The sequence below is a fragment of the Capsicum annuum genome, chromosome 1 (genome assembly GCF_002878395.1).
Source record: "Capsicum annuum cultivar UCD-10X-F1 chromosome 1, UCD10Xv1.1, whole genome shotgun sequence".
Lineage (NCBI taxonomy): Eukaryota > Viridiplantae > Streptophyta > Magnoliopsida > Solanales > Solanaceae > Capsicum > Capsicum annuum.
Genome location: NC_061111.1, coordinates 29,143,957 through 29,169,772, shown reverse-complemented (window position 1 = coordinate 29,169,772; position 25,816 = coordinate 29,143,957). Strand labels below are relative to the sequence as shown.

The window sequence follows — 25,816 nt, the reverse complement described above, 5'->3', positions numbered from 1 at the left end:
AGGCTCTGCTTTAGTTCTCCTGTGCTGCCTTAGGCTGATGACATTCTTGACAGCTTATTAGACCCTTGATAATCTATCATAAAATGTCGTCATAGCTTTTAACTTAGGCTAATTCTCTGTCTACTACTGACGAAGAAGCTGATAGCTTATCACAGGGCTAACGACTTATCATAAATGTCGTCAGCCATACTTTTCTTCAGATTTCTTTAGACGTTAACTTCTTTGCTTTCATTCTTGTTAGTTCTCTATCATATCAGGTTCTACTACAAAATCAAACATAAAACAATAAAAATGACAAAAGTTGCTTAAGACTTTGCAATTATTCTTAGTTAAAAGCCTCAAATTTGTTAACATCTGCTCACACATCAGACTATATAAATCTCTGGCAAACATTGAGCTTTGATTTCAATGATCAACTTTCTAAAACTTTTGTAGTTGAATTTTGCATTCAAGGGATGTATTGGGGCCTTATGTATATCCTCCAAGGAATTAAGCCTTGAAATTTTAAAGAATTAGCTATGCGGACTCACGACATGGAGCTAAGTATCGCAAGTCATAGAATGGTGTCACATATTTTTGATCCTAGGAAAGAAGTCACTAAATTCACAGACTCGTTAAAATATCAAATTAAGAAATTTATGATGACAACTGATACGGGTTAAAGAGGCATCTTAGCACTCGAGGATGTAATGGAAGCCAAAACATGAAGACCCGAGCTTGTGGGGATGCCCATCCAAGAGAACAGGTCTTGAAATATGAAGGAAACCTCCTACACTCCAAAACCATTTGAGAAGCATACTCCCTTTGTAAGGGTTTATTAAGGGCCTTTTAGTCTTTTGTAATAAGTTAACCTAGCTTATAAATAGAATCTTATTAGGTTATTTTTCTTAGACTTAGATGACATATTTTTAAAGCTCAAGAGAGTGTCTTGTAAGGTGGATTCCTTGTGGAAAATGTGGACATCACTTGTGTTGATAACAATCTTGGAAATAGTGGTTGCTTGGGAGTCCAATTCCTTTGAGGTCCCATAAGAACTTGGTGTTATTTGTGTGAAGACTTTGGGTCTTAATATTTAATATATATTTTGGTTCATAAGTGTTTATGCATTGTATTTCAAGTTATCTATCTTACTTTCTTGTACCCATTCTTGTTGTTGTTGTTGTAACCGTGTAGTGTTGTCTTGTATCCTTAAATCATTGGTTGTTATTATTCTTCATGTTGTTAATCATATTTTGGTTGGATGGTTGGTGTGGTAAACACTCTTATTTATCTTATTTTATTGGTTGCTTGTTGAATACGAGAGTGGTCATTAAGGTAGTCCTCGGTTCTTTGAACTAGTGGACTATTTTGGTGTATGATCCATGTGTTTCTTGCCTTTATTGTATCATTTGATATCAAATTCATCTTTGATTTTTTCTAACAAGATCAAACTTGGTTTTGAGAGTGAAAAAAAAATCAAAATAAAGAAAAAAATAGATTTGGTGTTCTTATTGTGTTTGGCCGAAATTATTTTCTAAATCAAGGTGTATTTTATTGTCTTGGTTTATTTCTTGTGCTGTTTTTCTTTCTCCTTAACACATATTGAGTCTAAGTTCTAATTTATTGAGCTAAGTTCAAGTGTGTGGTGGTGTTAAGTGGACAGTTTTGTTGTTGTGGTGGTGGTGTTCATCTTGTGTTCTTGAAGTTGTGTTGAAGAGGTTGTTGTTGATCTTAAAAACCATATAAATAAGAGAAAACTTTTTGTTTGTCTTGAAATAATTTTCAATACAACACCAAAGTAGTAAGAATACCAAAGACTTACAAAAACTATAACTACCAATAAGAAGAAAAACACTTTTCAAGGATTGTCCAAAATGGAAAAGGGGACAAGACATCCAAAAAGGTTGTCTTGCCAATTTGGTGCAAGTAGGTGAAGGACTTCATGAATCTTGAAAGTGGAGTCTAGACCTTGTTTTCCCCATACCTTGGCCGAAATTTTCTTCTTCCACACATGAAATTGAACAATTAGTTTCTTGAAACAATTTTTTTTTCAACTTCAACAACATTACAACTTCCAATAGTTAAGTGCCACATCATCAAGAGCTCAAGAACATTGGATTTCCTAGTTTTGCCTTCTTTTTTCATTTCTAATTTTGTTGACTCTTATACTAATTGACAACTAGTAAATACTTACTAAGTTGTAGATTAGTTTTTGAGTACGTTCTTCGTGTTAGCGTTGTTTTTTGTTCTTTTCTCGTTTTTGAATTATAGTATATTTTTTTTCTTCAAGTTTGTACATTACTTTATGTGTCGTTTCAAACAAGAATCCTCTCCGACCTCGAGCCACAATTGTAACCACGTGACCTTATTGGAGTACAAACGGGTTTTCAACACTTGTGAGGCCAATAAAGTGAAAACATCAAAAATGTGTGCTTGAGAGTTCGCGGACTGTTTAGAGATGTTTTGTGAGGATGCTTTTTTTTTTTCTAACCTTAACTAGTTTACTATTTTTTGTGTTTTTGTTTTAGAATTTCTCTTGTTAGGTACTATGGAATTGGAAAAGGTGACCATGAACGATTTGATGACTTCTATAATGGGTATGAAACACAACCTTAGTAGTTGAATTGACAGAATGGAAAGAATAATAGGCCGAATGGAAGGAAGAATGGAAGGGACGAAAAACTCTCTTTGCATGGAGTTGGATAACTTGGTAGAGCATCCAAGCCTTCCTAATAAAGTTCCCGTGAGTGGACATGCTCCACGTGAGGTACAAGGTAATCAAACTAACTCTTTCACTTTAGTGAATGAGGCTCATAGCCAACTAAGTGTGAATGATAGTTTGTCTTTAAGTGAGCTGAATGTTCCTTCATCTTGTGGAGATAATGTACAACTTGAAATTGTGGATACACTAGTTGATCCACCTAGTGTTGAAGCCATTGTGCCAAGTGATAGTACATTGTCTTATGGAAGTCATGAAGACCAACTTGTGTGTGAAAATGGTGATGTTGAACATGTTGGCCGATTGACTAAGGATGAACCTCTAGTTGTTTTTGTTGTAGATCAAGCTAGTATAGAGGGGACATTTGACCGTAATTGTAGTAGTATTGGGATAAGAAAGTGTGTTTCCAACCCATGCCTATGGACACTCCACCCATTTAACCCTCGTGATCATTTGAAATATGGTGATGATGTCTTTTGGAATGACTTGAATGTGCATGGAATGTATGGCTTTCCTATCTAGACTTTCAAGTCTATTTATTGTTCCAAGAAGAGTCTATGTTTTCCACTTGATAAGCAACTTTTGTTCCTGGTTTTTTTTTATACTTATATAGATAGACTAGTTGATTCTTTCTTGAGAGGGTATTCGGGTAAAAGAAAGCTTGGTTATATGTGAAGTTTGAGCCACCTTGGCAAAATGCTATGATTACACTAACTCTAACCCTCATACCTAGAGGAACTTGTGTTTGCTTGTCCTTCCTATTATTTTGCAAGGTTCGGATTCGAGGACGAATCTTTTCCAATGAGGGAAAAACGATATGGGTCAAAGAGGCATCTTAGCACTCAAGGGCGTAATAAAAGCCAAGATGCGAGAGCTGAACTTTTGGGGATGCCCATCCAAGGGAACAAGTCTTGAAGTGTGAAGGAAGCCTCCTACACTCCAAAACCGTCCAAGAAGAGCACTCCCTTTGTAAGGGCTCATTAAGGGCCTTTTAGTCTTTTTGTAATAAGTTAACCTAGCTTATAAATAGAACCTTATTAGGTTATTTATATTAGACTTAGATGACTTATTCTGAGAGCTCAAGAGAGTGTCTTGCAAGGTGGATTCCTTATGGCAAGGGTGGACATCACTTGTGTTGATAATAATCTTGGAAATGGTGGTTTCTTGGGAAGTTCAATTCCCTTGAGGTACCGTAAGAATTTGGTGTTATTTGTGTGAAGACTTTGGGTCTTAATGTTTAATATATATTTTGGTTCATAAGCGTTTATGCATTGTATGTCAAGTTATCTATCTTACTTTCTTGTACCCATTCTTGTTATTGTTATTGTAATCATGTAGTGTTGTTTTGTATCCTTAACTCGTTGGTTGTTGTTCTTCTTTGTGTTGTTAATCATAGTTTGGTTGGCTGGTTGGTGTGGTAAACACCCTTATTTATCTCATTTTGTTGGTTGCTTGTTGAATCCGAGAGTGTTCATCAAGGTAGTCCTCGGTTCTTTGAACTAGTGGATTGTTTTGGTGTATGTTCCATGTGTTCCTTGCTTTTTTATATCAACAACTGTGAGTTTTACGAAGTCCTCAATAAGACAAAGTTAAAAGAGAAAGCTCTGAAGCAACAAATGCGAGAGATGAAAAATCAACCAACCTTGAAGAAGTTACAAGCAAGGATATATCCCTTTTCCGACTTTGATGTTCCTGGGATTCTCAAAGAGTTGCTATCCAAATAAGTCATTGAATTCCCTAAGTCTAAGCGACTAGAAGAATTAAATAAATTTGATGATCCTAAGTACTGTAAATTTCACCGTATGGTTAGTCATCACACCATAAAATGCTTCATTCTGAAGGAAAAGATCATGACATTAATGCAATAGGAAAAGATCATCATTGATGATGGCGATACAATTGATGCAAATCATGTTAGCGCTAAACTGGACCATAAAAAGGGTTCAATTTCAAAAGTTCTAAAATTCATGTGCTCTGTGGCATCACCAAAAGGTGAGAAAATCATCATGCTACAATTTGGGAGTTTTGACCCAATTGAGGTTCTCACCCTAAAAAAACAACAAGTATGTCCATGTCAAATGACTTATCCAATAGGAAGACGGGTAACACTTGGAAATTGATTAGTCACAAAAGAAAAAAATATCAAAGGACTTCTAAACTCCAACTTTCAAAAGTCGACACAAGATCAAGTGCGAATTTACTTCAACCAATAGGGGCAATAAGTACCAAACTAAAGTGTAACAATGCTTCATTACAAAGGGTTGAAAGGAAAGTAACATTACAAGAATTATTCCCCATAATGATCCTCGATGCACGAGCCTAAACTGCAAGTCAAAATATTCCTCAATGTACGAGCCTAAACTACAAGTCAAAATGCTCCTTGATATGAGCCTAAACTGAAAATCAAGATGCTCTTTGATGCACGAGCCTAAACTGCAAGTCAAAAATGCTTCTCAACACACGAGCCTAAACTGCAAGTCAAAATGCTCATCGATACACTGCAAGTCAAAATGCTCCTCGATGTACTACAAGTTAAAATGCTCCTCGACGACGATCCTAAATTACAAGTCAAAAATGCTTCTCGACACACGAGCTTATACTGCAAGTCAAAATGCTCCTCGATACACGAGCCTAAACTGCAAGTCAAAATGCTTATCAACGCACGAGTCTAAACTGCAAGTCAAAATACTTCTTGATGCACGAGCCAAAACTACAAGTCAAGTTGCTCCTCGATGTACGAGCCTAAATTGCAAGTCGAAATGCTCCTCGATGCACTAGCCTAAACTGCAAGTCAAAATGCTCCTCGACGCATGAGCCTAAACTGTAGGTCAAAATATTCCTTGACTTACGAGCTTAAACTGCAAGTCAAATCACTCTTAGCCCGCATGAGTCTAAACTGTGAATGGCTCTCCAAAAAAAATAAAAAATAAAAAAGAACAAATAACAAGAAAAAAAAATTAATTCATCATGACTTGATCCTCTTCATCGAGGACTTACGCTCTTAGAGCTTCATCCTAAGTTCACATGGTAGAGGCATTAATTCTCTTAAATGAGGAGTCATATATAGCCAAAAATAAATACAAGCAGCTTTTGAAAAGAGTAGATTTTTGGCAGGTATTAGTATGTGTTAATTCTTTTGCTAAGGGGATAACTTCATAAAAAAAGAGCCATCAACTAGAGGACTTCGAATCGACCGTAAGTCCCAAAGTAATATGGACATTTCTACCATGAAATTGGAAAGAGTAATGGTAGAGGGACGCCAAAGGTCATATAAAAAAATAGAGCGTGAAGCACATTGTCAACATAGTTATACGTAAACAAAGACATGTATACAAAGTCATAAACCTTGATGGGCTCCAATTCTTTCATGTAGCAAGGCAGCTCATCCTCTACCATTCACAATAGCAAATAGAATAACAAAACTCACCAAAGCCTGATTGGAGATAATTTCATGTGTGAAGATCCTTATTCGAGCCTTTGGGATATGTAGCAACATATTCTTTGACATGTATCGATGAATGAAACACAAAAGCAGCAGTATTAATGACCTTACTAAATTCAAAGACGTTAATTTCTTATTTTTTCGACTATTTGTCTAGATGAAGGGACATGTCAGGCGATCTTCTATTAAGCGAAAGGGGGTCGATTATCGAAGGATGCTATTTTAAGTTGAGGATATGGTATCGTTTGATCACGAAATTTCACCACATTCTCAAAGTACTGAAGATATCCTCTCTGTGTTTGAAGATCTGCCAAAGAAACTAAATTAAGCGGTAGGGCTGCTAAAGGAAAAAAGAGTATCATAAGATTTAGGCTGTAACTTCAAAGATTTACCTGAGAAAACATAGAAGTTTTCTACTCATGATTTTCACGTATGGGGTAGATCTATAAGTCTATATCCAACACAAAAAACCACTGCTGATTTTGATGCTTGTGCATCAATATACGGAATTTATCGAGACCCTGCGCAACACTGATGAAACTGGCAAAATAAGATTAGAAGACTGGTTTTGAAGCAATAACTGGAATGATTTAGGTGTAGTCTGATTTTTATTTATACGTGATACGTAGCTCTACGAATCTACTTTCCCACGCAAAAAACCTCACCTGATTCTGATACTCCCAGGTCGAGATATGGAATTTATCATGACACTGTGCAAAGCTGATAAAACTAATGAACCAAGATTAGAAGACCATTTTGGGGCGATATCTGGGACGACTGGGATTCAATATAATTGTGATTTTAGTGTGAAATGTAGATCTACGAGTCTAGTTTCCAATGCAAAAAAGGGCTCCTGATTTGATGTTCCTAAGCCAAGATATCAGAATTTTCATGAGGCTGTACAAAACAAATAAAAAGTGACGAAACAGAACTGAAAGTCTGATTTTGGAAGGATACCTGGGCAAATCTAGAGAGAAAATGAGCGTGATTTTCACATAGAACATAGCCTCACGAGTCTACTTTCCAACACTATAAGTTTTTCATGATTTAGACACCCCCACGATGCATTATGAAGTTTCTTCCGCAGATGCTCCAAAGTGCCTGAAAACAATCATGAAAAAGAGCAAAAAAAGAAGAGAAGAATGCGAGTTGCATTGTTGCTCAGGCTAAATTACAATGACTTAATGGGGCGGTGATGTCCTTTTATAGACTCTGAAGGCCCCAGTTTGATTTTAAAAAGGAATCTGCTAAACAAGTTGTCTTCAACAAGAATTAGGACGTCCAAGTGTCCAAAATAAGTCAAATTCCTAATATTTTTTTAAAGTGGGATGACATTATTATCTAATCCTATTAAAATTTGATATAAGACTAATACCCGAATCCTACATGATTTGAATATATTTAGTTTTAAAAAGAATTTACACTCCTAATGAAAGGATAAACGTTATTCTACCCGGATTATCATGACTTCGAGGAGTCGAATTTTGACAAAATGTTCAAGTTTTGCAAAAGAAAAAAAAAAGGCTCCACAAATACTTCAAATCTCGTCTCTAACAGGTCCGACAAATCAAACATCTCGACGAGCCTTGAAGTAGGGGGCATCTGAAGATACGTAAAATTTATTGGGTCAAATTCATATAAAATTTGAATTTGATCCATATTTTATTGGTTCTAAAATTATTTTGGGCTGTAAAAAATAATAAACCTATTTTATTTCTCATCAAGTTCCATCTCACCTTGAGGCTCAAACTCATGCCATGTGTCAAGTGACGTGGCATCCCAATCAAATTAAAGACCAATAAGACAAGACGACACGCTCAAATGATGTGGCAATTCAAGTCAAGTTCAAGAGTTAATGAAACATTGCCAAGTGTACCAAATGATATGTTTTTGGCCAATGACAAGCAACCTTATTACATAACATTTGTGATAAGCTTGAGAACTGAATGGATCAATCAGAATGAGGCAGAAGAAGTTATTTACACTTGGACTGTCTACCCTCTACAACTATAAATAGGAAGGTTACATAATTTTTTGGGACATGTGGCAAGCATTGGAGAAAGCTCTGCATTGACTACATAGCTCTTCAAAGAATTGACTAACTGAGTTCTGCTCGGAGATCAACTCGACAAGAAAAAGCGTTGTCTGACATTCTTGGAGATTCAAACGCATTTCTAGGAGGTTCAAATCATCTACATTTGAGAAACATGCTACGGACGGCCCTCGAATCACGAAAAAAGCTTAGGAGAGAAGAATCAAAAGAACAACAGAATTATACTAATAAGATTCATTTAAATAAAATTATTCTTTTTGTTTATTTTATTTTTTCTTGCAATTAATGTTCGGCAACAGAATTGTACTCACAAGATTTATTTAAATAAAATTATTCTTTTTGTTTATTTTATTTTTGCTTGCAGTTAATGTTCAGCACTACCAAAATTTGTTGCGAACAGATTTATGAAAAAATTACACTAATAAAAACTTATTTCAACTCAAGATCTAAAAAATCACCATACAAATTGGAGCTAAGAAATAAGTTTCTTTTTCCTAGCGATCTTTATTGTATTTGTACCTTGTAAATGATTTAAATTTCAGTTGTTGTCATTTCTTGCATTAACTTGATACCGAGTGGCCCATGATGTATGGTATTTTTGTATCTCAATTTACGTAACACAAATAAAATTTAGATAATTAATTATATTTTTAATATATTTTAGATATTTTAAGTTGTTAACTATTTATAATTTATAAAACTTTTTATTTAATTTTTAAATAATATATGTTACTCTTCTTGTCCAAGCCTTTGTAGCATTGATAGTTAAATATATTTTTAAAATAATTTGAATTTTTAATTATTATGATTTATAATGTTTTTTCTTCTATTCCAATTTAAGTAACACTAGTATAATTTTGAGAGTCAGCCAAATATTTATATCTTTTAAATTTTTCAAATTGTTAATTATTGCGATTTATAGTATATATTTTGAAATATATAACAGATTAGTTATTTTTTTTTTAGATATTTTAAGTTTTTAACAATTGTAATTTATAATATATTCTATATAATTTTCAAATAATATATGTTACTCTCCTTGTCCAAACTTTTGTGTCATTGATAGTTAATTATATTCTTAAAATAATTTAAGGTTTTAATTATTGTAATTTATTATACTTTTTCTTCTATTGCAATTTAAGTGGCATAATGTTTCGATGACCATATAATTAATTAGGAGTGATATAGTAAAATCACGATTGAAGCATAACAAACATGTCTTAAATGACTTATAATAACTAATTAGAAGTGATATATCAAAATTACTATAAAAAATATTTGTGAAAAAAATTTAAGTGGGTTTCAGATAAGACGTCAAGTTAATTTAAAACATTAAGAGTTAATTTATCATTTTTTGTCTATTTTGCCTTGTTATTATTAAATATTATTAATTTTTTTAGTACTTAGATGACGTATAATAATTAATAATTAAGGGTGATACAGTAAAATTATGGTTGAAGTAGCTGAAGCTGACATGTCATAAATATCTATTTATTTTTGAAAAATTAAATATTATTAATTTTTTAATACGTAGATGACTTATAATAACTATTTAAGGGTGATATAGTAAAATATGGTTGAAGCAGCTGAAATAGACATGTCATAAATATTTATTTAATTTTTTTATTAAATATTATTTATTTTTTTAATTTATAAATGACTTATAATAATTAATTAGGGGTGATATAGTAAAATTATGAATTGAAGCAGCCGAAGCAAAAATGTCATAAATGTTTATTTATTTTTTATTAAATATTATTAATCTTTTAATTTATAAATAACTTATAATAATTAATTAGAAATGATAAAGTAAAATCACGGATTGAAGCAGGTGAAGAAGCAGACATGTCAACGAAGTGTATGTTGCCCTTCTTCTAACTTCTATATGGTACTAATGTTTCTCTCTTGAATGCATTCGGTAAAAACTTTTCCGCACTCGTGCATACACCAATCACATGCATATCATGTGTTTAAATTTAAAGTTTACGTTATTTAACCATAATTAATTAGTATATATTGTGTAGATAAGTATTTAGCGAATGCATCCTATCCATGGAATAAAAATCTTTCTTCAATTAAAAGAAAATCTAGCGACATATTCGAAAGTTGGTAATCATCAATAATATCAATTGGTTTTAAGCATGGTTTAGGGATTGAATTAAGAGTTTAAATTTTATGCACGGTCAGTGTATCAGTTTTTTATACCATCAGGTAATCTTAGTGATATTTAATCACAATAATCTATTTTTAAAAATTATAAAATAAGGAATGTATGTTATAAATGTATTTACATTATAGTGAATGCCTATCAAAAATATAGATAAGATCTATCAAGATCTAATAAGATCTATCAAGATCTAGTTGATATCTATTAGGATTTAAAGTATGTATCTTTTAGTCAGAAACTAGGAGTATTTTCCTCTATAAATAGAAGAATTTTATTCATTGTATACTCAATCTTATGATCTCTCATCCTTAAGAGAAATAAAGAATCGTCTCCTCTTCTCTCTATTTATTCTCGTTGTACTTACTTTATATTTCATAACACATTATCAGTACAAGACTCTACCATCTCAAAATACGAAAGCTAAGGTATTAGCATGGGACTCTACCGTCTCAAAATGCGAAGGGTAAGGTATCATTGAATATTGTCATCTTTGTCCTCACATTTTGTTTTCACACAAGTTAATTATACTAATCTTATACCGGTTCAATATATAAATTATCCTATATACATATTAACACGATTTGGCTTTAACCTGGATAATTTAGTTTATCTTTATATTTTTAATTATTTCAAAATTAGTATTAATTTGAGTCCTCAATTACGTTGAAATGTAAGATATTTAATTATGTATATAATTATAACATTGTAGTATATCAAAGGTTTGAGGACAAGGCTTTTACAATTTGACATATTACCTTATTTGTTGGGGGTAAGTTGGATTCAAATTTCATTGTATCAAAAGGATAAGACAGTGGGTTATAATTTCGACTCATCATGAAAATAAGATGTTGAGTTCAAGTCTCACCGATTTATGTCTAAGACGCCTTTAAATGGATAAGACATTGAGTTTGAATCTCAATGCACCATATTTATGATATAATAATGTGTAAGGCAAATTAATGTGTATTTCATGAAAAGTCATGAAACATGTCTCATTAAATATGTTTCACTCTTGAAGTGAATGTGGTAGCAATACTTAATATGTTTGAAAGAAGACAAGTGATTGAATGCACGAATATACGCGTGGAGGGACAATATAATAATGAGCACGCTTATTATGATTATAAGATATGCTAGAGAAAAATTCTCTACATCATATGTATGCCTCGATTTGCTCTTGAAGTAGTAAAATCATGAAAGAGGTTATAAGCTATCATAATTTGATAGGCTTAAGGCATGATTATATTCCATTCTTGGAGAATGAGAAGCTTATTAATTCAAACGTGCACTTGATTATGATGGTATCACAACTCACCTCCGAAAGAGGCAAAATAATTGAAAAGAGTTATTTTGAAATCTAGTTCTAAAGTAGTAAATCTAAAATTTATTCATATAATAGTAAATTTGAAATTTACTAAAGAAAAAAGTTATATGTCATGGTAAACTTGGAGTTTACCAGTACAAAAGTTCATAAATTGACATGAACGATTGCTACATTTCGAACATGTGCATATTGAGTATTAGACATATGTTGAAGTAATAGAAAATCCTTCAAGAATTGTTTATTATAAAATTCATAGATTTTTTATTTGTAATTTAGAGTTATACATAACTAATTCATGCATAATAAAAAAATAATTACTTATCATCTTATGCTATGTAAAAAAAATGAAGAGAAAATGGCCAAAAGATCCTCCAGGCTTTGCCCAACATCCCAACTACATACTTAATATTCACGGGAGTTCTATCACCCCCTCAACTATTTTTTCATGTATTTATTACCCCTCCAAATGTTGATGTGGTAAGGAAGGTGAGAACACCCCCTCTAGGCGCGTTGGTTTAGTCCCAACAACTCCAAACTGAAGATTTTAGCCTTCCACCTGTATAATACACATCATTAAATGATACTTTGAAGAAATTAATCATGAAAAATGGCTTGCAACGGTCATTTCCTCTTCTTTATATTACTCTTCTCTTTGTCCACCTACTACTTCATCTTCTTCCATTTTTTTTTTTATTTCTTTAACCTAAGTTTTAGCTTTTAATCCCAATTTCTACTTGAATTCTTGGAGCTTTGTTGTGTAATTTGGTTCAACTCTTAATTTAGGGTTTGTAATTTGATCTCAAACTCTCACCTACATGCGTAGACATAATAATCCTTTCCCTTTATAAAAAGTTATACTGCTATTTACAAGAAAAGAAATCTATTAAGCAGTCAACATATGCTTAGGGCAAACCCTAACTAACAATGAAATTAGTTTAGGGCAAAAACATTTATCTCTCCTAAATTAAACCAGCAATCAAATGTAAAATCTTCGAAAATCTATAAAATTTTATCACTAAGAGTAGATTTATACATAAAAATGACTAAATTTGCATGTAATAGTGAAGGAATTTCGTGAAGGAAGAATGGAAGAGAGAGAAGAGAGGAGAGAAGAGAGAGGAAGCTCAAAGGGTGCTTATGGGACCATATGAAGATTTAGGAGGGAAATGACCCGGAAGACGTGGGCCCAACGCGTGTAAATAAGAAGACATTATGATTTGGGTTAAGTTGTCACATCAGCATTTTGAGGGGTAATAAATACATGAAAAAATAGTTCAGGGGAGTGATGAAACTCCCGTGAAGATTAAGTGTGTAGTTGAGATTTTGGATCTTTTGGCCATTTACTCAAAAATGAAACAATTAATATGCGAATAACAAGTGGTGTGGGCTCAGAAAGGCGATAACCTTTTCTTATTCTTTCTATGCACGCTTTTATGTTTGGCTTTTCTAACTACTACTGCATTATTACTGTCCTCGTTCGTGTGAGGTGCGACCCAATTGAAATCTTTTGAAAGTCGATCAAACATTATTTTTATTTTTAAAAATATTTTAAATTATTAATTATTATAGTGTATAATTTTTTTAAATGACTCTATAGATTTTATTCAAAAAACAGAATTCTATATACATTTTCAATGATAACACATAGAGATTGAGAAAATTTAAAAGATACTAAGATTTACAATAAGCATGTGTTTCACGCTTGTACCAAATACCAAATGCCTTTACTATTTGTGTATAAATAGATGTTGCAACCCTTGACCAAAATCACTCATCCCAACAATGGCTACTTCTACTACTCTACCATTATCCACCAACAAAACCCTCTCTTCTTCCTTCACCAGTTCATCTTTCATAGCAAAACCCTCTCAGCTTTTCCTCCACGGAAGGCGTAGTCAAAGTTTCAAGGTTTCATGCAATGCCAACAACTCTGGCGAGCATGACAAGAACCTTGACGCTGTTGACAGGAGAAATGTCCTTCTTGGTCTAGGAGGGCTCTATGGTGCTGCTAATGTGGCACCATTAGCCATTGCTTCTCCTATACCACCCCCTGACCTCAAATCTTGTAGTAAAGCTCATATAAATGAAACAGAAGAGGTGTCATACAGTTGTTGCCCTCCTAAGCCTGAAGATATGGACAGTGTTCCATATTACAAGTTCCCTTCTATGACTAAGCTCCGTATCCGTCCGCCTGCTCATGCTGCGGATGAGGAGTATATTGCTAAGTACCAACTAGCCACTAGTCGCATGAGGGAACTTGACAAAGATCCTTTTGACCCTCTTGGGTTCAAGCAACAAGCCAATATTCATTGTGCTTATTGTAACGGTGCTTACAAAGTTGGTGGCAAAGAGTTACAAGTTCACTTCTCTTGGCTTTTCTTCCCTTTTCATAGATGGTACTTGTACTTCTATGAAAGAATCTTGGGTTCTCTAATTGGTGATCCAACTTTTGGTTTGCCTTATTGGAACTGGGACCATCCAAAAGGTATGCGTTTGCCTCCCATGTTCGATCGTGAAGGGTCCTCCCTTTACGATGAAAAACGTAACCAAAGTCATCGTAACGGAACCATAATCGATCTTGGTCATTTCGGTGATGAGGTCCAAACAACTCAACTCCAGATGATGACTAATAACTTAACTCTAATGTATCGTCAAATGATAACTAATGCTCCATGCCCATTGCTGTTTTTTGGTGCGCCTTACCCTCTGGGAACTGACCCCAGTCCAGGAATGGGAACAATTGAAAACATTCCTCATACTCCTGTCCATATCTGGACCGGTGACAATCCTAGACAGCCACATGGCGAGAACATGGGTAATTTCTACTCTGCTGGTTTGGATCCAGTTTTCTACTGCCACCACGCCAACGTGGACCGGATGTGGTCTGAATGGAAAGCAACTGGAGGGAAACGAAGGGATCTGTCTAACAAAGACTGGTTGAACTCGGAGTTCTTTTTCTACGATGAAAACCGCAACCCATACAAAGTGAAAGTCCGAGACTGTTTGGACACTAAGAAGATGGGGTATGATTACGCACCAATGCCCACCCCGTGGCGTAACTTTAAGCCCATCAGAAAGACCACAACAGGGAAAGTGAACACAGCTTCACTTCCGCCCGCCAGCAAGGTTTTCCCACTGGCTAAGCTGGACAGAGCCATTTCATTTTCCATCAACAGGCCGGCTTCCTCAAGGACCCAACAAGAGAAAAATGAACAAGAGGAGATGTTAACATTCAACAAGATCCAGTACGATGATCGCCAGTATGTAAGGTTCGATGTGTTCCTCAACGTGGACAAGACTGTGAATGCAGATGAGCTTGACAAGGCAGAGTTCGCGGGGAGCTACACTAGCTTACCACATGTTCATGGAGATAATACGACTCATGTTACGAGTGTTACACTTCAGCTGGCGATAACTGAACTGCTGGAGGACATCGGTCTGGAAGATGAAGACACTATTGCGGTGACTCTGATACCAAAGAAAGGTGGGGAAGGTATCTCAATTGAAGGTGCGGAGATCAATCTTGTGGATTGTTAAGTCATGGTTTGGTGACTATGGTGCCAAAATTGAACTTTAGTATGCTCTTTCGTTTTTATTTGTGTTAAAATATTATCAGTTGGATTGCTGACTACTGTCCCTTTCTAGTTAATGTTATATCTATCTGGAATAAATGGTTCATGTCTTCGCTTGTCCTTTTTTGGTTCTGGGCTTAACTTATTTTGGTGATGTGAAAAATCGTTAGTGAAACAAGACGTAACATATAATGTTAAATTGAGTAGTTTTGGCTTAAACTTCTTATTAACTTGTTAAGAACTCAGGAAACTGCTTTTTCTAGAATCTAAATCTAAATTCATAAATTCAAACTTTTAACACTATATATTCAAATGATCAGAGACCAAATTATTGCTTGATTGCTTTAATATTAGCACTCAATATTGTACGAGTCCCGCCCTTTTGGTCTTAAGTTTTGTATGAACAAGTGACCATAGAATAATCATGTTTTTTAAATAGGGAAAAGGGTATTCATTTCTCTGCTTGAATAAATATATTATCTGTCATATTTTGAGCCAAATTTATCTTCAATGTCATATTTTGAGATTAAATTTACGCTCGTTATTAAGAAACTTTTCTCATCTACCCGTCGTCTAACAAAAAAACTCAAATCAACATAAATGACCCATTTTTTTACTAATCAAATCCGTCGATTTGACCCACAAGAAAATACACAAATAAATATATCCTTCTCTTAGTTCTGTTGGTCGAATTTTTTCAATAAACAAATGTACTTCTCTTTCAACATGCAGCGCTGGTAGGTTGTTTACAAATGAACAAATTAAAAATAAAATGGAATGAGATAACACAAAAGCATGACTTCGTAGAAGATATCTATTACAAAATCTGTTCATGTTCAATTATGTTCAAATTTTAGTATGCAATACTAGAATCAGAAAAGTTTTCAGAGCAAATGACATGATGAAAAAATCGTGTAGATTTAAATTGTAGATAAAAACATAAGAATGAAAACATGTCACGATTGACACACAGGGAGAGCTCTTAACACAATCATCTAGAGAAATATTCAGTGGGCTTAATCTGTTGCATTTGGCCGTCAAGTATCATTTATCATGAGCTCTGCATTGATGCGGATCCATAGACTGAGGGAGGGGTATATTTGTTTGTGTTTGTACTCATACAGATTCATTTTTCATGAATTGTATATGCACTGATAGATATTCAGTGGCTTAGCTTAATCTCGTTGAAAAAATTTGACCAACAAAACAGAGGGAGTATATTTGTTAATGTCCTTTTTATTGCTTGAGTCGGATTATATGGGTTAGATTAGAGTGTGTTTTATTTTTGAGATAACTACATGGCTTAACAATATACTCTTAATTACTTTATTTATCCTAAATTTCAATTAATTACAATCCATAGCCTATTTTGCCAATTAAGTATAATTTATAGTATCTCTCATTTAGTTTCTCTCTTTCCCTATCTTCTTTCTTTCTTTTTCTCTTTGTATTTGTTTTTCCATTTTTTCTTTTCTGTTTTTTTTCTTTTTTTCTCATTTTTATGTTTTCTTTCTATTTTTTCATCTTTTTTCTTTATTTTTTGCATTTTTTTTATATTTTCTTTGATTCTTTTTTTGTTCTTTTTCGTTTTCTCTTTTTTGTCATTTTTCCTTATTTTTTATTATTTTAATATTTTTTATTGTTTGTATTTTATAGTTTATATTTATTTATATTATGCTATATATTTAAATAAATTTATTATTTGTAGTTAACTAATTTCGCTGTGAATATGCATAATTTATCATTCGTATTTGTATACAAATTAAATAAGTATATAGATTAATTCTATTTGCTTGATACTAAACGATATAAATATGCAATGTGTCATCCAATGCAAATATATCATTGATATTTATATTTCAAATTTATCATTTGTATTTGTATATAAACAAGTATATCATTTTGTATGCGTATGATTCAAGTTGTACAAACATTTAACATTTGATACAAATGTAACATTTCAATTTGTATAATTTATAACATTTGTATTTGTAGAATTTCTCACTTGATGGGAATACACTGGTATGTTGTTGTTGTTGTTATTGTTGTTGTTGTTGTATTTGTATAATTTATTATTTTTATTTTTATTGTTCAATTTGCATATATAAAATGGCAGATTGTATCAATAAATGTAAATACAAGTGTTCATAAAAAGAGAAAAATAATTTTTTTTTCTATTGTTTAAAAATACAAATGATGTAGTCAACTACAAATTCAAATACAAATACATCATATGAATGAAATTAAAAATAAAAATACAATGTGTGATCAACTTAACAAATACAAAATAATTCGTTAAAAATATAAATGTATCGACAAAAATTGAATACAAATAAAAATATAAATACAAAAATATAAAACTACAAAATACAAATACAATGTACAGTCAATTGTAAAATACAAATACAAAATAATTTTTTAAAATATAAGTGCGAATTGTATAAAAAAAATATGATAAATAGTTGTGATATTTACGCTATCATTCATGACTTGTGCCCGAGTAGTCATATTTTTGAAAACAAGAAAAATATAAAATAGAACAAAAAAATGAGAAAGAAAATAAGTACATAAAAGAAAATTAAAAAAAAAAAATCAAAGACGAAAAAAAAGAAAAAAGAGAAATATAAGTTAGAGAGAGAAGAGAGAAGAAAAGAAAAAAAAATGAAAAGAAAGAAACGATAAAAAACAAAAAAAAAAAAAAGAGGGAAAACACGAAAAAAAAGAAAGAAATGATAGTGTTTTTGGCGTGACTAAATAGGTAGTATATTTATGTTTTTTTTTATGAATACAGACTATTGAGTAAAAGTGAATACAACGACTATCAATCAAATATAGTCAGAGGTGGAGTCAGAATCTCAACTGAGGGGATTCAATATTCAAAGAAAACCTAGCGGAAGAACACCTACTATAAATACATACAAATAATTTTAATCATGTATAAGTGGTATATTTTTTCATCGAAGGGCGTTCAAACTCAGAGGGCTGGCTCCGCCCCTGATCGAATACAATGGCTATAAATGGTAATATTATAAAATGTGGCTAAAGAAGATGAGTGTTATGCCAAATTATCGTTATTTTTGAAACTTTCCCTTTATTTTTAATAGGGGTATTTAATCTTGTTTTGGACTTTTCTTAAGTGAAGGGTACATGTAAAAAGTTTTATAATAATGAGTAAATTTCGATTCCAAAGTATAAAATCGAATGTTAATGTACACCTAAAGTATGACGAAGGATATACTTAGTTAATTTTTCAAAATAATTGAGTAAATTTGACCCAAAATCTGATAATGAGCATAAAATTTGACCGGAAAATAAGATAAAAAATATATTTAGCTACTTTTCTAAAATAAAGAGATAAATTTTGATCATTTTTCCTTTTAAATATTATTCGGATATAAGGAGCCAGAGGCGACGTTGCTCAAATTGGTTACACATCAATTAGCTAGCTACCATTATAGGAACTTCAATCAAATTTATTGCAACTTCGAGGCCTTCAAAAGTCCTAAAAAAAAAATAATGGAACATATGAAAAAATAAAATGAACGTTGTGAATAAATTATCCAACAATGGCCGAACATTAAAATAAGGATCAATTCCATTCAAAAATCTTCCAATATCCTTTTTATTTCCTAATATATAAATCTAGATGAAAAATCAAGAAGCAATAACGAAAATAGTGAAGATTCTTGGTGTCTATAGTCACGGCAGAAAATATTTTCCAAAAATTGTTTTTCAATTTCTTTTAAGTTTCAGCTTAGAAATTAGAAAATGATTTTTCTTATGGGACTAAAGAAAACAAGTTCCATAAATTGTATTTTAAGCTCATTGTCTCCTCCGAATCCTTCAACACCAAAACCCCTACTTCGCCACCCCTTAGCCAACCAACGCCCGACGTTTTACTCTCCAACACAACTCCATAATGTCTTCCTAGATTACGTACATATAAATTATTTTGACATATATTGTATATATATTTTTGCTTAGTTATTACCAAATACGATAAGATAAACAAGAAAACTCATATATTTTTCTAAAAAATATTTTCACCGAATCATTTTCCTTTATACCGAAGATGCCCTAAGGATATGGTGTGTGCACAAAATGGTTAGGCAAGTATTTTCATTAACAAGACAATTTCCTTCAAATGGTTTCACTCAAATGGATGTCATTTTCCAAGTTTAAGAACACACTCAGAAAAAGAAAAGATCCTATGGCTTTTTTATTCTTCCAACTCTTCCAATTTTCTCTAGAGGCTTTCTCCACCTACCACCACATAATTGAGCTGTTCCTAACCGTCCTATGGGTAGGCAGAGTAGTCAATAGTTTTTACTTGTAATAAGTATTACATTTGATAATAATGGGTATAGGATCAATTTAGATTAGGGGAAATATAGAAATTGTAGATCTAATTAGATTAGGTTTTGGAGCCGAGTAGGTTGGGTTCTTGGGATTTAGTTAAAGTTAAGTTCTTGTATAAAAATAGATGATGTTATTAATGAATTTGAGATGCTTCTCATATAACCCTCAAAATTTTACGATTTAGAGATGATATATCCTTTTTTAGAAAGTGACTCACATATATACTAGTCGTCCAACAAGTAGAACATATTTTGCCCTTAGATTCTTTCTAACAAACTTCCCTTTTTCGAATTAAAAAAAATATTTTTCTTTTTTAATTAGAAAATTGCCAGGGCATTTAGTTCAATGATTTTAACTTTTTTTAATATAAAACTTGACCCATAAATTATAATTTGCAAACAAAGACTCAACATTATATTTTACCAAAAAATAAAATAAATGAAAAGAAGGATACATGCTCGACGTGAAGAGATTGTCTGTACTTTATACCCTATGGGAGAGTTACATTAATGAATAACTACTTATACCTATTAATGATTTTTTGACCCGTGAATCTTTGAAACTTATGTATGTTTGAAAGTTCATATAACCTATTAATGATTTTTTGACCTGTGAATCTTTGAAAACTTATGTATGTTTGAAAGTTCATATAAGTAACATGCAATTGCAAGCATTTATATATACAAAGAGCATGAAAATATGCAATTTATTAATGTGACGTCTTAGAGTATTCTATTACTTTATTTATGAATTAGGATTTGCTCATTTGATAAGATTATATAAGAATTGTTGAAGTTTTTGATATCGTCACAAATTATACAATCGTCAGTTTATTAGAAAAAGTGCTAATTAAGAATCCAAATAGATTGTCAAATGGTATTTGAAATTATATCCAGATAGGCCCCTACACTTTTGCATTCATAAATTTTGAGTCCACGTTTTTTTAAAGATAAGATAAAAAATGTTTATGAGAGACACATAATTCCTTTACCCACATATAAGAATTTAAATAGCATATCAAGAAGCATTAGAAGGAATATCACAAAGATAAATGTCTCACATTGGAAGTTTATAAAAGATTAATTTACTCCACAAGTCAAATTCGAAGTTATCCATAGTTGATCAAATTTATTAAAAAGATTTATATGATAAACCTAATAATCACTAATTAATTATATGTATATATACTTAAGAATTATAATAATGCTCCAACAAAAAGTCATTATGCTGTCAATTCGAATATTTATTCGATCAGTGTGGAACGCACCTTTTTCGACCTTTCTTTTCTCCTTTTCAAATGGCAATTTCACCTTTCTTATGCAAGTAAGTACAAGGCAACAAATCATTTTCAATTTCAAAATTCAAAAATGCAATAGTTGATCACTTTTTCATATTTGTTCAAACATCTTCACATAATTAAAATAGATAAAATATTTACTTATCGGGTCAATTATTCAATATTTAAATTTAAAATATGATAGTTAGAGTTTAAAAATAGGTTTTAGGAGTTCTTTAATTGAAAAGAAAAAACAAATTTCCAATCACGAGATTTCGACATTTTCATATTCCAACGTATGAAATTTCAACTTAAATACTCTTATAACTTAATTAACTTCAAATGCCCCTTTCAAGGCTGCGAACACATGCGGGAATTTAATACATTGATTAGAAAAAATAGCATATCAAAAATAACTTCTCTAATTTTTTAGTTAGAGATAAAATATGCATATATTTTATCCCTTCTAAATTTCACTTTATAAAATTATGTTGTATTGGACAAAATAATTTAGCAAGTGGAACCGTGACTAGCTGTAACATAATTTTAGCAAAAAATATTTGTGTCTGAAAGTGAATGTCACTTTAGATTAATTTTGTCTTTTCCTTTCAACCTATAAAGTTCATTCACATGCACCTAATACTGTAGTCCATTTCTCTTTTCAGATTTGTGTATTCTGCCTAGAAAAACACTCCTTTAATTTTGCAATAAGTGAATTGTTGGGATATTTATTAATATTTTAAAATAAGTAAATTTTTTTTTTAAATTTATATTTGATAATCATTTAACTTTTAAAAAGATATTATAAGGTTAACTTTTTTTTTTGAATAAAAATAAAAAATTATATTAAATTTATATTTTTAATATTTTTTCCTTAATATATATATTAAAATCTAACAATTTATTTATTACGGAAGAAAGGGAATAATACTTAGTACTCAAGCTAATCCCCCCTCCCCGCACCCCAAAAAAAGGACAAAATCATTTGCTTGTGTCAAGTCCCACACACTTTCTAGCTATATTTTATACTATTTCATATTTTATAAGCCAACAAGCAAGCAACTGATAGTTGTACAAAAAGTAACATGTATTGTACTATATTTTGTTTAACACTGTATTCCTTTCAATATGCAACCCTTTATTTTTCTTCTTTATGAGGCTACACGTATTTCCTTTGAGATGCCGATTATTTCCCTTCTTCATATCTCAACTCTATTGCTTTTTCATTCTTTTCCCCTTCCCCTCAGCCAGTTGTTCTTATTTTGAAATTTTGCATGCAGTAATTTTCTTATATTTTATAAGCCAACAAGCAATGGACCAACACTGCAATTGATAGTTGTACAAAAAGTAACATGTATTGTACTATATTTTATTTAACACTGTATTCCTTTCAATATGCAACCCTTTATTTTTCTTCTTTATGAGGCTACACACATTTCTTTATTTTCCTTCTTTTTGAGGCTACACATATTTCCTTTGAGATGCCGATTATTTTCCATCTTCCTATCTCAACTCTCTTGCTTTTTTATTCTTTTCCCCTTTTCCCTCATCCGGTTGTTCTTATTTTGAAATTTTGCATGCAGTAATCTTCTTAATTTATAGTTTTATGAATAATTTTTGAATTTTAACTTGAAGTTTAATATTGAATTTTGAGAATTTAATTTAATTTAATTTAATTTCAGAGTTAGCTATAACATAGAGGGATCAAACATGAATATTGAAGGTCGAGAAATCTATGGCAGAGAAGAAGATGAATGAGAGAAAGTAAGTTTTCATTTAATTTGTTTTCCTCTTGTTATACTGCTATTGTCATTTTGTTTCTGTTTGTAATTTTTTATTTCTTTATTAATAAAGTGTGTATTTACTTATTTTAATTTCATTTTCACATTTTCGGGTTGAATTTGATAGATGCATTGTTCATTTGTTCAAAATATTTCTGAGAAAATATTCTGACTTGCCCTCACGTATAAATTGTTGCACCGAAGGTGTTTGACAATATGTCTTACTAGTATCAATATTATATTGTACTCACTATTTTTACCGGTACATAGACGTACAACCATGGAGGTTAGACTTTGGTAAATATCATATAGTAGACTCACCAAACGTTCTTGTGCAACTCACTTTTGCATGGATATGAACCATGGTGACCACCTGTAGAGAATTCTATTGGAAAGATTTGAAAGGAATCTTTAGCATACGTGTGTATTAAGAGTGATATTGTTAGAGTGCGTGTCCTACTGATTTTAATATTATACTCTACTGGTTGTCTATCTGTGGAACAAGTAAGCTAACGTGGTTAACAGAAGTAAAACTTGAACACAGTATTTTTACGTGGAAAGCACCCGACTCAAGAAAGGTGTAAAAAATCACGACCTATACCTCTAAGATTCCTGTTGCCTGTTTTTACTGTGTTGCCTGTTTTTACCGTTTTGTGGGTATTGATGCTGATTTGCCTATCTTAGATCTTTCTCTTTCCAAAAGGGCTATAAGTGAAGCAATTTGAGCTTGAAGAACCCTTTTTTCATCCTCATGGGCAGCCTGAGCAGCCTACAGTGCAGCTTGAGCAACCTCCAACTCAACAGTTTTGGCAGCAAGTGCATTCCTTAACCTCTGCACTGGGTTATCAGCACTTCTTATGGAAGCAGGTAACATTGTATGGTTCACTGACCCTATCATATCCTTTGTGGTTTGCAAAGACCACACTTTGACTAGTACATTAAAATCCTCAAAAACAGATGCAAGCCAAAATTTATATGGCAAAGCATGACTATTTGCATCTTAAAGTAAGACCCTCTGCATGTGCTTAATCATGAGTTGAGGAAGGTCTATCTGAGTTTCAGTATCTAGCAGTTCCATCAGAGTAAGATCAAGGAAATTTGCAATTGTTCCTTTTTCTTGTCTAGGAAGGATCATTTTGAGAACCACATCAAAATAAAACTAATAAAAAGGGGACATCTCACGCTTTAAGACCCTACGATGAGTGACAAGATGAGGCTTTCCAGAGAACTTTCTGGATATATCAAGAGCAGAGGAGAGATTATCGAGAGGAAGCCAGTTTACCTTGACATAATAACCCCAACCCCCAGTAGGAATGCTCAAGATTCAAGCAAGATCAGCAACATAAAGATTAATAGTAACCCCATGAACAGTGGTCGAAAACATCTCCCCAATGGCAACTCCATTAGTATAAAACTCATAGACTTCATCCTTTCCAAACGTACGTTGATGGTCACCTTGAAGAAACAAGTGTGACCACCTCTGAGCTCTCAATTTTGAAACTAAGATATTCAGTTTAGGGCCCTCAAAACCAGTGACAAAACGTCATCTAGCTAGTTTTTATTTTTGAAAGTAGAGATTATGAGCTGGCTGGGAGGCTTTGTCAGCAGGCGTTTCCACATCAAAATTGAAATCAAAATTAGGATCAACTTCAGTAGAGGATGCATGGGGAGCATCTGAGAGAGACTCAGAGTCATAGAAATTAGAAGGAACAGGTTCCTTAACCTATTTCTTTGATTTGGAAGCAGCCTTTTTTCTAGTGGACTTAGAAGAAGACAAAGACTTGGAATTAGTTGCAGTTTTAGACTTACGAGAGGGTTTTGAAGAGGGGGAGGGTTTTGGGACCTTGGCTTTGATCGTTTTGCCTTTTCTCATAGAACGAAGAAGGAAATCAGGAGTAGAGAAAGTAGGAGAAGGAGGAGCAGATTTATCAACTCGTTTCCTCTTGCTTGCTTGAAGAGCTTTTCTTCTCATAAATTGGACCCCAACTCAGCTATAATGGCGTATTAGGGGCATGTTGGTTAGATAACTACTTCCCACAGTTTCAGTTACAGAATTCAGGACTATCAGATATAGTCATTCAGTCTCAGTAATAGAACTCAGATAGTTCTTTAGATTTCAGGATTGTCAGATACAGTCAACTCAGATACAGTACGAAACTCAGATAGTTTCATCAGATTCAGGACTGTCAGATACAGTCACTCATGTTATCAGTTATATTTATATTCAGTAATCATGTTATCAAAGTATTAGTGTCAGTTGTTATTTCCCATGCATGTATTCTCACACTCATGATAGTTAGTCAGTTATTATTATTGTTCATGCATATGAACCCCATGCATTCAGCCTATCTCACATGCATACTAGTACATTCAAAGTACTGACACATTTATGCTATGGTGTCTTATACCATAGGTTCAGAGACACGAGCTCCAGAGCAATAATAGATTCCAGATATTCACAGACCGAGTTAGAAGTGAGTCCTTATCTTTTGAAGATATGATTATTTCCCTATTATCTCATTAATCAGTTTATTAGTTGGAGTTAGTTGGGGACATGTCCCATCAACTCCTTACTCAGACATTTCAGTCAGTTAGAGGCTTTCTAGACTATACTGTTTCAGAATTTAGTATGTTCAGTTTTGTTTTGGGTATTCTATTACCCCATACAGATGTTATATCATTCAGATCATGTTTAGGATTGAACCTTATGGCCTTTCAGTTCATGTTTCCGCATTATAAAGTATTTTATGCAGTATACAGGTACAGATATCAGTTATGAGTTGCTTGTGGTCCTTCTGGGTCATAAGCATCATGTAACATTTCGGGTACTAAATTTGGGGTGTTACAAACTTGATATCATAGCCTAAGGTTCCATAGAGTCCTAGGAAGTTTGAAAACCGCATCTAGTAGAGTCTTGTACATGTGTGTGTTGCGCACCATATTTATGCGCAAGAGGCTATAAGATGTTTTAGGAACAGTTTCCCTTCTTTCGGTATTCCTGTCGTGCCAGTGAGCATAATCTTAAGTCAATCTCTCAGTCTAATCTGTTTCCCCCTTTATTCTATAGAACATGCCTCCTAAAAGAAAAAATGGAAATCAGTCAGCCCCTCATCCCGAAGATCCTTTGGGCAATCATGTTTCTCA

General features: G+C 32.6%; 1 protein-coding gene and 1 long non-coding RNA gene across 4 annotated transcripts; both read left to right on the top strand.

Moving 5' to 3' along the window:
* Positions 1–13,325: 13,325 nt before the first annotated feature.
* LOC107871405 (catechol oxidase B, chloroplastic) lies at positions 13,326–15,375 on the top strand. Its single transcript, XM_016718336.2, has one exon. It carries the CDS (start codon positions 13,467–13,469, stop codon positions 15,219–15,221), a length of 1,755 nt encoding a protein of 584 aa, XP_016573822.2. The 5' UTR covers positions 13,326–13,466; the 3' UTR covers positions 15,222–15,375.
* Positions 15,376–21,960: 6,585 nt separating this feature from the next.
* On the top strand, positions 21,961–25,147 carry LOC107871395. Of its 3 annotated transcripts, XR_001674716.2 has the most exons (4): positions 21,985–22,245; positions 22,574–22,655; positions 23,357–23,539; positions 25,086–25,147. It is a non-coding gene; the product is annotated as an uncharacterized LOC107871395 (long non-coding RNA). The 3 variants fall into 3 exon arrangements; XR_007053093.1 differs by having other exon boundaries at positions 21,961–22,655; XR_007053100.1 differs by having other exon boundaries at positions 21,965–22,655; positions 23,376–23,539.
* Positions 25,148–25,816: the final 669 nt, after the last annotated feature.

Coding starts and splice junctions, on each gene's coding strand:
- LOC107871405 (XM_016718336.2), top strand. CDS start 13,467: ATGGCTACTTCTACTACTCTACCATTATCCACCAACAAAACCCTCTCT.